The sequence below is a fragment of the Anopheles cruzii genome, chromosome 2 (assembly GCF_943734635.1).
Source record: "Anopheles cruzii chromosome 2, idAnoCruzAS_RS32_06, whole genome shotgun sequence".
Classification (NCBI taxonomy): Eukaryota; Metazoa; Arthropoda; class Insecta; order Diptera; family Culicidae; genus Anopheles; species Anopheles cruzii.
The window spans coordinates 61,723,833-61,735,455 of NC_069144.1; the positions used below are offsets into that span (position 1 = coordinate 61,723,833).

General features: G+C 43.6%; 1 protein-coding gene across 1 annotated transcript; it reads right to left on the reverse strand.

The window, feature by feature from the left end:
• Positions 1 to 339: 339 nt before the first annotated feature.
• Positions 340 to 11,256, reverse strand: LOC128268178 (heparan sulfate glucosamine 3-O-sulfotransferase 5). The gene is made up of 7 exons (XM_053005204.1): positions 11,027 to 11,256; positions 6,336 to 6,510; positions 6,124 to 6,255; positions 5,832 to 6,047; positions 3,819 to 3,982; positions 3,349 to 3,542; positions 340 to 563 (listed from the first exon to the last, which is right to left on the reverse strand). Exons 1-7 carry the CDS (start codon positions 11,089 to 11,091, stop codon positions 340 to 342), a joined length of 1,170 nt encoding a protein of 389 aa, XP_052861164.1. The 5' UTR covers positions 11,092 to 11,256.
• Between the last annotated feature and the right edge of the window lie 367 nt (positions 11,257 to 11,623).

Sequence of the window (11,623 nt, forward strand, 5' to 3'; positions counted from 1 at the left end):
ATAACTGCATATCTGCCACGCTTGTGCTGCTCGGCAGAAACCTACACACGCGTATGAAAGCAAAGGATGATCGATTCTTCCCATTCTGTTCCCCTTAGGGATTCACTGTGTAATCCCGCCGAGGCCACTCACCTCGCTCGGCGCATGTGTGGTTTACTATTCTGTTCAATTTGCTACTTTTTGCTGCGTTTTCATCGGTATTGCTCAGTCTCACTAGGATTGGTTGCGTTTGGGTATTTTTAAGTTTTTTTTCTGGGTTTACGCTGCATTGACGATCGTGTGGTGGGTTCTTCTACAATACTGCGCCCCAAACTCAGGTGGTGTAAGGCGCTCGACTCGCTACTCCTCCGGCCAACCCAAATCTTCACCGACGAGTTCGTAGAATTTTTGATTGTGTTCGACGAAGAACTTACGCAACTTCGATACGACGACCGGATCGACCCGCGGATGCTTGCGGCCCTTCGTCTCCCGCAAACACTTGTCGCCCGTCTCGTTCCGCAGACAGTAGAATCCTTTCGTTTCGTTGAAATAAAAATTATTGCTGCCAATACGCGGCTCAATGCCTGCGAAGAGTGAGAAAGAGAGAAGGTGAACTGATTTTTAGTTTCATCGGAGAAAGATACTTTGGCGAACACTTGCCAGGCTGCCTGAGGCAGACTCACAAAGAAATAACATTATCCAACTGACGAGAAAAAATTAGAACGGAAGCTCTTGCACTAGTACTTTGCAAGCATAGCGCATAGTTTTTAACACATCAATAAATAAAGAATACATTCAAACCAAAATAGAACCTTTACACAAGTCAAAGGAGTAGAAGCACAAAATCAGAACGGGTTTCACAAGCTGTTTTCAAACACCTCAAAATAGAGTCCATATATAAGTAGCAGTTTCCCAAGCGGTTGTTGCAGAATAGTTAAGTAACTTTTTTCATCTGTCACAAAAACAACTTTAAAAAAAGTGGAAGAATAAGGATCTGCAGTTGATGGTTGAGAAAGATTTTCATTTAATTTAAGGGCAGTGGTATCATTTTTCCAAATAATTTGTCAATTCCTCTTTCGCCATTCGAGCAGCCTGTAAGAGTACATCCAAATGGCAACCAAATGGGCAACCGTACAAACGAACGGCAGCGCACAGGAGCAAGATATCCACTTGACCGACACCATTAGTTTTGGAAACAGTTTTCGTGAGTGGTCCAGATTCGGAATGTCAAGAAGAACGGCAACAGAACAGCACTGCAACCAGCACAGCAAAGGCGATAACCGTTTCAAGAGACGCCTGTGCAACGGGATGCAATTTTCCATTGCTTTTCACCAGTTTAAAGCTTGGAGAAAGTCTTTGCATGTTGTTAAATCGATATAAAAAGAGAAAATTCAACAGCATTGAAAAAGACGTTTGAATTACTTAATTAATAACTGTCAGACTTTTTCGCTATCAATCAAAGCACTTAAAAGTTGTTTGAATAGATGGCAATTATAGCCGGTACGATCCAATGCCAGTCTGCTTGAAATTAAGCGAACGAAACATCATTAATGTCAGCACCATGGCTCTGCTCTGTTTGGTTCGATTCAATTCCAACTCAAGCGCCATTTCGCCAGCAGGAACAATTATTAGCCCATCGATCCGATCCGGCTGACATTTACGCGACAGCTTGCGCAATCGGTAATTTCTGAATCGCTTTTAGAATCTGTTAATTATAGTCTATAGGTACACAGGGGCCGTTTTGAACGAAAGATTTCTGAAACGATAAACATGATTGGTTGGCGCAATAAATGAAAATATGAACTATGTAAAAGCGAACGTGTGTTTGCTATCACAGTGCAACATCGCCCAACATAGCGGTTGGTGAACTATCGATTCGTCGGTCGGGGAATCGATGAAAGTGAAATGTCAAAGACCCATTCCGTGCTAGCAGACCCTAGAAATCCTTGACTCATTTATTGAGATGATGTTTACGGTAGGTCACGTATAGCTTACAATTGTATGAGTACGGAAGGGCAAGTCTTGTTTGGTTCAAGTAAATGAATCTTTCGATTTCTATCAGATTAGTGATATCCGTCATCAATTTTTTTCAAAGTTTGTAATACATTGAACAGCTGCTGCACTTTTCTACATTCCAATAAAAACAGTAGTTTGATACAATTTACCTTACGTACCTTGCAAATTCCCTTAAATTATCCTCCTGGCCTAGGGTGTTAGGTCAAATGTAAAATCAGTCTTCACGCTTTACTGGAGGCTCAACAAAAGACACGACCATAGAAAGTATCGGGCATAGGCATCGCGAGGTGGCAAAAGTTTTCTAATTACTGAAGATGGCAGCTTGTACATACCGCACGTGAAGCTTGTCACTCTCAAGTCACAGATACTTCCCCACTGCTCATGCCCAGTGGAATCCAATTTACGACTAGCTCCAGTTTCGGCCTGGTTAGGGCCATGGATTTTATAGGGGAAAACAAAATGGTATTGCCAAAAAAACTCATAAAGTAAGTACTGGCCCTACTCGGCGTGGAACGGGGTGATTGTTTTTGCTCAGTGGCTGGGAAAATTGAAAGCCTACCATTCGGCGTGTCAGACTTTGGCTAAACCGCAGGCCATCAGAACAGCCGTCATTTGGCGGATGTCGAAACCGTAATAGGTAAGAGCCTGAACGTCACCGCCTTAATCCTATTTGCAGGCCCCTTCTAGTGACTCGTTCGTTCAGTTGGCATGCAAAAATCAATAACACCGAAGAGCATGTCGTTCTTTTTAATGGTTTGTAAATTACCAACGCTTCCCAGCGAGTGGCAGCAAATGATTGATTGTACTTCGATGATGGTGTTATCGGAGCCACACAAACAGCGCCGATGGTTGCAGATGGACGGAACCGCTCAATTAAAAGGTGATTACTATCCCTCCAACGGACGCAAGGAGAGGTGTGATTAGACGACCATGGACTCAAACCCCTTTCCAAGGGGTGGTAGTAAAAATGGTTACAAATAGCCTCACTAAGCCGACACCTTTTGATGGCACATTCAATTGAAGGAGGATGTAGGAGTGCTTAAACAATTAAACGAAACGAGCCAGTCGGGATATTCATTATCTAATGTAAGGTACGCGATAATTAAAATACAAAATGCTGTGACATGAAGTTTATGAAGCTTCGCTGCAGCAAAATAAGCTTTTCCGAAATTGAAAACTTTAGCTCAAAAGTTTCAGAAGTTTTCTGGCTATGGTTGCTTTGATTTGTGCAATGTCTTCAGAAAGAAAATACAGAAACTGAAATTTGTTTACTAAAGCCGGCCAGCTTACGCTGCAAAACGAGTTCCTTGAACTCAAGCTGGTTTCCATGAAAATGAATTTCTTTGAACTTACCTAAAAAATCCTCAATCCGTCGTAGTTGAGAAACCGGGTCGTCGATTAGCTGGTCACCGTTGACTACCAGCAGTTGTTCGCGCGGAAACACCTCCAACCAGCGGTGCACGTGGACGTGATACTGAGAGATGGCCAGCGGTCGGTACGCCTCGTTGACCGTTCCGTTCGGCAGGATAGCGAGCTCCTCAAACGACCTTGACCAATCAAATACGAAGCGGGGCAAATGACAGGAAAACGATTACAAAATCTGTTGGAAGATCACAACCGAGGTCCAATGGTTGCGCGCATTCCAGGAACTCGTTGTACATAAACCTTTAAAGTAAAAACGCTGCTCTTTGGAGTTGCCAATGACCGATCAAATCGAAAAAATATGAGCTCTCATTGAAAGCAAGGCGCGAGTATGTAACACACGTATTTCTGGTTTTGACCTCATTTCTATGATTTAACGTTACTTTCGATAATTCACTCACTTCGACAGCGGAGAAGTTGACGAGAGGCTCTGCTGTGGAGGGAGGGCTGCCGTTGCCGCGTGGCTTCGGAGTTGTGTGTAATCGGATATTGCTCTCGTTACGGGTTCCCTTACAATTAGTAGCAGCTTGATGGATGCATTCATCGCTCGGACTCGTTCCGGAACCTGTGGAACACATAGTTACGGTACACATGAAATAAGAACTATAGCTTCATTGTAAAGTGCACAAAAAAGACTACAAATTGGAACAAACGCTCCGACTTTTTAAATGTATGTTAATATAAAAATATCATTTTGCAGTTTTTTTTTCAAATTGATTACAAATCTAATAGATTTGTGGTAAATTTGAAAAGCACCTGTTCTGCGCTTCGCAAACATTAAAACCCCAATACATTCAGATCTTAATTGCCAAAACGTACTTCTTTTCATCCGTGAAGGTGCTAAGTGGCACTTTCGATGCATCTCCCTCATCACCACCACTAGACCATTACGGCCCGTGCTTCACTGAGAGTGTTGCTTTAACAAATCGTCAGAAAACGGGTCAAATCGGGGCAATCTTCGCAATCTTTCAGTGCCGCTTTAAGGACCACGCTGCCCCGTTTTCACAGACAGCAGCTCAGCCCAAAACAAAACAAACAAAATAGGCTACACTTTACGAACAACTTGCGGCCCTAAACCGAACACTCGCCAACCGCTGGCTATAGGAGCAACAAAACTTGGCGTAAAGAATGGCAACCTCACAAGAGCCGGGTGCAACAACTTGAGGCCGCGTCGAGCAGTGCAGCCGTCAATTTTTCCTCCTCGTGATGGGTGAAAGGAGACCCAGACATGCTGACGGTTCGGTTTTCGGTTCAATTTCAACGACCTAGGTCAAACGGATGTCCTTTGCGGTTGGGCCCTGGGCCACCGGCCCCGGGTGTCGTCGTCGATTCGACGTACCAATGTGATTGTAATCTTGCCTTCTCACGCTAAGGCCACTGTCACATGGAATTGATTCATTTACTCCTTCGTACCGAGCTCCTCCGACCACGACGATGACGGTGGTGGTGCGGCGCGCATTGGCGTGCCACGGCGTTTTGCTCTGTGTCATTCCCTGGCCTTGCCCAATGTTGCGGCCAAGGAGGGCGGGACAAAAATTTCACTTTTGCAACGGTTCTTTGTATGTGGGTTGTGGTTATAGTTGTTGTTTTTTGTTTGTCCGTTGACGGGTGCTGAACTTTCGCCAAGAGTGCAGTTAGTGCCGTTGCAACTATTATGCTACGTTTCTATGTCCGCCGTGCCCCACCGTTGGTTCGTCACAATAATGTTTTGCCCCAGTTACGGTGCCACGACATTTGAAGTTTCGATTGCCACTCGTTCGCAAAGCTCATTTCACAGTGGCATAGCGCTGTGCGCTGTGCAATAATGTTATTTGTGTCATTTACTGCAAATTTTCGACAGCTAGCACAGCAGAGCTTTGAAGCACTGTGTCCGAGCCCCGCTCGCTTGAGAAAATAGCTAACGAATTGCTGTTACGTTGCAAGAGTTTCAATTCGTTTATCTTTTCTCACATAGATGATAGGGGCAAACGAAGGCATATAATATAAATAGTAACAATGTTTTGTTTTTTAGGTTAACCGTGACGGTATTCGGTGCGAGGGTTGTTATTTTGCTTAACACTTTGTCAGGATGATGTTTGGAGAATTTTTAATTAAGCTTTCGGTTGAATCTATTACAATCAATAAATATATTATTTTGATGTTTTATTTAACTTTACCGACATTCAATTGAACGGTAGAATGTTTTAATGTACGCTATCGAAAGGTGAACCCATCAAGGTGCGCTCTTTTCATAACGTATGGATAAGCTACGTAACCGAATTCAAGTTATGAATTGCATACGAAGCGTGCTTATTCATTACACAGAACGGTGTCAAGCATGATGCAATTGTGCCTTTACCATGGATCGTAGTTGAAAAACGAAGAATTAAGTTCGAGGTAATAAAAAGACTGATTTGAAAACATAATTGACCAACCTCTGGTGTGACGAAATAGCTGGGGCTCTTCTCGATCGTTATCTGGCCACGAAAGGAGTGCGGCATCTTCTTCCGGTACCACTCGAGCCCCTTCAGGTAGTTTTCGTCGCGATCGAAAAAATGCACCTCGCCGGCGGCCTTCTGTATCCTTGGATGCAAGTACAGCATCTCCAGCAGGGCGCGTGTGCCGCACTTTCGCACTCCAATTATCAAACACTGTCCGGAAAATGGGAAGCAAGCGATTTAGGAAACGAAGCTTCTAGCGAAAGGCGCATTCCGTCGGTATACTTACTTGCGGAAGTCTACGGCTAGTCTTGGGGAAGTGTATCCGGTTCGGGAATATAAGCGGCTGGTTGATAACCGGTGGATTGGGTATGTGATTTGTCAGAATGGCAATTTTGTTCTCCGAGATCGCCGTCGCTGCCTGCGAATGGTGGGATAGATTAAATGCACAAAAGAATAATTAACAATCAATCCGCCCTACATCCGGCCATCTTTACAGACCTGTATACTGTAGACCGCGCTGTCGTACAATATGTGAAACGTAAGGAACAGCGAGAGAAGCATTACCGACAGAAACAGAGCCGCCAGTTTAGGCCTCGATACGCCTACGACGAGGACGCAATCCGAATGAGAAGGATCTGGCCCGAGGGGCCTCATAGCCGCTTTGGGTAACCATCTGCGAGAGACGACAATGGTTGGCATGGGTTATAGAATGAGTGCTACTGACGGAGTAATAAATCAATTACAAACGGATCAATACTAAATCAATGATACACAATTAACGCAGAGGTTAGTGCAAGCTCCTAAACGGAGCCCGCGCCAAACCCTCAATTGACCGCACCGATTAGGATGAAACATTTTCACGGCAGGTAGATGAAATCATAGCTCCAAAACATTTATTTTTCACCAACAGAAACACTCGCGGGCAAACTTCGTCACCACTAAACGGCTCACGCAAGATAAGCGTTGTGGGACGAGACCGCCCGCTACAAGAACGAACTACAATTACCCGGAGTTCGGTTGACATCGAGAGTGAATAATTCATGGTCGCTGAGTTACGATTCATCAGATAGTCCAACTTTTAAATTAACTTTTACCGTACCGGAGAGACAAACAGACCTCGTTAACCATGGAAATTTCCATTAATGCTCACGACTGGAAACATTCCTACCACTGCAGCGAAAACAAATAATATGCCAAGCACTTCTGCAAACATCGAAACGAATGGCAAACATTGATTGAGATAATTGCTCGAAGGCAAATGCGGATTTTGGCAGTGGATCTTCGTGCCACGGTTTCAAATTTATCGCTGAATGAAATAAAATAAAAAAGAAAAAATGGGACATAATTCAATTCAGGAGGTTGGCAAATGTGAGGCCATTTTGGGACGTTTTTCAATACCTCTCGCTGTACCGTGCCAAAGGCGATTGTCCGCGCACGTCCTGCGGCTATCTCCCTAATGCATAATAATCATACTCACCTCATTTAGGGAAATATGAAAAAAAAAATTTGTATCTTGCTACAGCCGCCACCATTAGAGGTGACTTTGGAACGACAAGAAAAGTTCCCAAATGTGTCTGGCGTTTCTCGGCGTCTTTCTTTAATTGGCGACCCTTTAGCTGCGTCATCGGCTGTACGAAGGGCAGTGCAACAATTCTTTACCGGAAGAGGTCATAAAAAGTCGGCATTCAGGAACCATTAACATTTATTATAATTGTTGCTGCTATCGTCTCCATTTTTCTGGCCCCGACCGGGCCAGGTTACAAGCCAAGGACAATACTAGACAGCATCCCTGGAGCAAGCGATAAAATAATTACTTTGATGCTCATGTTGTTTAAAAATGTGAAAAACCTTGCCGCTCTCATCGTGCGACTAATAAATTTCCTCATTATTTCCTTTTCAAATTTAATCCTCAAAATATTGGTGTGCTACCACGGAATGCGTGGAAAGAAAGGCTCTCGTAGTCTCGTGTACTGTAAAGGTATAGAGAATTTGTGCTTGATTAACTTCTAAAAATCAATGCCAAGCGGTCACAGGAACTCGATTCCAGCGACATTCAGGCGACCGCAACATCACTTGAAGCCTATGAAAATGGGCGTTAAACATTGCCTTAGAATCCCTTCGTAACTTTGGCTGTGTGTACTTTCTGTTGTTAGCTCTCTGATGCTTAAACATAACTGACAGGCCATTCGAAGAGCATGATATATAAATAAAAAACGGAAACATGAGAAATGTGACGCCTACGGCATCGTGTGCGCCGTTCCATGGCTAACAACCACGTACGGTGGTCAAACAGGTGTGTGTCGACAATCACAACATACACTATCGATCATTTCCAAGAAAGACGTTAACTTGATTTACGTGAAACCAAACGCTTCCACGAGTGCTACCCAATACCCGTATTTATGTCAACGTTTATTTTAATGTGTGTTTTTAGTCTGCTGTTTCATCATATTGATTCGCTTACCATACGACGCTCTATAGCAAACTTAAGCATGAGTTTCTTCTTCTTCTTTGGCCATCTGTCGTGATGAGCAATTATTTCTTTTATCTTGGCCTTTATTTGTCAATTTCCACATCTCTTTAACAGAAACATCACCTTTTGTGATGATAAATTTCGGATAACTGATTGTCATTTACCTTAATTCAATCCAATGCACAAGCGTACCATGCCAGCTTCTTTGAATACCTTTGGAATAATCGACTGGGATTTGTCATAATTTCTGATAAGCTTCTAGCACCTTCCAATGATCCCTTCGATAACGGTACAACATATTGACAGACATGCAGAGAGCGAAACAGAATTGACATCCCGAATATAAAATGAGCACTTGACGCTGGGGAAAGGGACGGCTCAGTCATCAAGATGACACATCTACGCATCACATAGACTTGATTATGTGTGCAAGGGTTTGGTAATTTTTCGAACAAAATGAGCTTCATCTTCTTAGATTTACGGTCTTTGAAAACCTTTGTTTCAACGTCATGTGGCTTATTTGGAGCCGAAGCTAAACACATCGACAATTCGGTCCAATAACTCATCCATAATAAATAAGGCTCAGTCCCTCCTTTTTAAAATAAAAAAGACTCATCCATTAGGGTTGTGTAGGTCCCTGCCGTACGTTCGTAGGAAACGTAATAAATTATGGTTGATGATGGTAAAAGTCTCTTTCTACCGCAGAGATTCAAGGGCGAGATTCCTTCCGGTTATTTCGCTTGGTTTGAAGTGACTTTTAATGAGCTAATAGTCTTTTGAAAGAAAAACACCTTCTCGTCACGACACTGCAATCACATGTCACATGTTATTATTGCATTCGTATGGAAATAAGCCATGGAATATTAGAATGGACACTGAAGAGTTGACCATTACAAAACCCTTACTACGGATATGGAGGCCCTTTGTACCGTACGTTATTCCTGTAGGCGCTGAGAACACACGCTTAATTCTGACGTGTCCTTGAGCATTCGTGTAAGCATAGTTCGCATAAACTGTCGAGAAAACGTGGGACCAATTTTAATTATTTGGCTCTGTAAGCGTTTTGGCTCTGTTGAGTAGCAAAAAACAATTAAAAGTTTAAAGGTAGGGCCTCTTGTCTTATTTAAAACTTCATCTTTCCTTGATTCTACCAGGAAGAGGTTGGAAAGAAGTCGTGCAAGAAACGCTTTCCTACACCTTAATGATCCTTGCGCTTGGAACATCACCAATACCGAGTCTCCGCAAACGACACGGAGTGCATAAATGCAAACATGACAACTTCCGGTGCGCCTACGGCAACCAATCGCAGCAAGCCGTTGGTTCGTTGCACTAGCAACGGTAACGTGTGTACGGTTTTCACTGAGTGCTTTCCTCGATGCAGGTTCCCGATAAGGTGCTAGTGCGGAAAGTGCATCAACAGCAAAGGGCAATAAATTGGGATTAAAGGCTGGAGGGGAACGTTACGGACCCCTAAACCAAGGCTGCGGGTTGCAGGCATTCAGCAACATGCAATGAATGTTCAAAATATCAATATGTAGGCATTAGCGCTAAGGCGGGCAAAGGTCAAGCAACATGTTGGCGCGCTTTGAATTTTCCGAAACACGTTGGACGTCTTTCAAGGGCTCCCTTTGACCCTTCTCCAACCCTGTCGCTCGTTCAAATGAGCGCTTTAGTTGCACAAAATTGTTGCTTCCCGGGGCGGAGTTTTCTGACTTGTAACACCTGCCCTACGAACGTTTCCGGTATTACAAAACGTGCAGCAGGTTTCCTCTGACAGCTGTTGATTAACGTACCTGTTACGGAAGCCACACGAATGTCAATGCGGTGAAAAGTCCATTCGTTTGAAAGAGCTGCCCTTGCGCTATATACTACAGACTCTTGTGTCTGTCGATACCAAAAGGTATACTGTACCGTAATCAATGAGTTTCTATCAAATTCAAGTAGTGTCAAGAGCTATTTCAAATCACAGAGCAATTGAATATTAAAATATTATGAGAGGGAAAACATGTCTGCATTATAAAGTTCTGATTCACTGTTGCTGCACAGCTTAAGCTATGTGTGGCATGCATTAAGGTTAGTGTTTTCTCTTGAGCAAAACTGGCATGACTTTCTTTCATTACCTTAACAATTCGTGAATTAAGAAATTCGTTTCTGGCTATCATTTCTGTCACTATCATTTCCATCACTGTAACTGCAAATTCAAATACAAGACAAGATCGCTTTCTCGGTGGTTTTTAATCGAAAACGGTACTACACAATTCAGTAGACCTGCTTCAAGGAAGATGCCCTGATTTTTTGTGCAGCACTAGATCCACTCGAAAGGTTCAAAAACCTGAGGTACGAGCCACTTTCTTCGCCGTGAGGAGTGATGGGTTGTAACCTATTATTAGTACCGTCATAAAAGCTGAATACTATGTTACAACATTCTTACATAAACTGGAAAAGGAAAAGTGTTTATTTCGGCTTTTAGTTTCACACATAGACTGAACTTCAAGCTTCCAAACGCTCTGTTGCTCTGTTCTGATGACAGGGCGACGAAAATGGAAGTATCATAACAGCGGACATCCTAATCGGACCAATGGTATCTACGTCTACTTTCATCTCCGGTACTAATAAAGCCAATCCATAACTTCCCGAGCACAAACCAAGGACACGGTACACAGCTAATGAGAGTCCAATATTGAATTATAAAACGGTTCCCCTCCGCACAACTTACAGAATATCCAATGGTAATGTAATGGAACAATCCCTCAATTGATCACTGCGCCGTTTTGTGGGCATCGGTCCGAGTGGCGATGGTGATGATAGAGCTTGGTTGGTTGAGCGCAGCAGCAAAATCGATCTCCTATTATTTCCGCTTCCGGTAGTTCCATCTGCTACAGCGCGAGTGCATCGGAATGACAGGCGTCGATTCGAGACGTGCAGCACCGGTTGACCGGAAAGAGAGTCCGGTTTGGAGGCGACAGTAACGACGAACTTTGTGTCGAAAATCGTTTCTCGATTGGTGTTTGGTGGGGTATGGACAGATTATGTTTCGTCCTGCTCTCTGTCGTTCATTGCGTGTTTACGTCTATCCGCCTACTACAACCGCCAAGCGGTCTTGGCATCCAATACGTTCATGGCGTGAATCAATCTAAAATGAGCGCTCGTTCCGCGTTTTTGAACCGGAAAACGTGCTCTTGGCTTAAGCTATGTCGAACCTTCGGTTCTGATATGTTCGATGGACGTCTGGAAACGACATAAAACTCGCATCACCTATTCGCGGTTCCGTTTCACACCTTAACTTACACTACTGGTACTTGTAAAGCTTTCG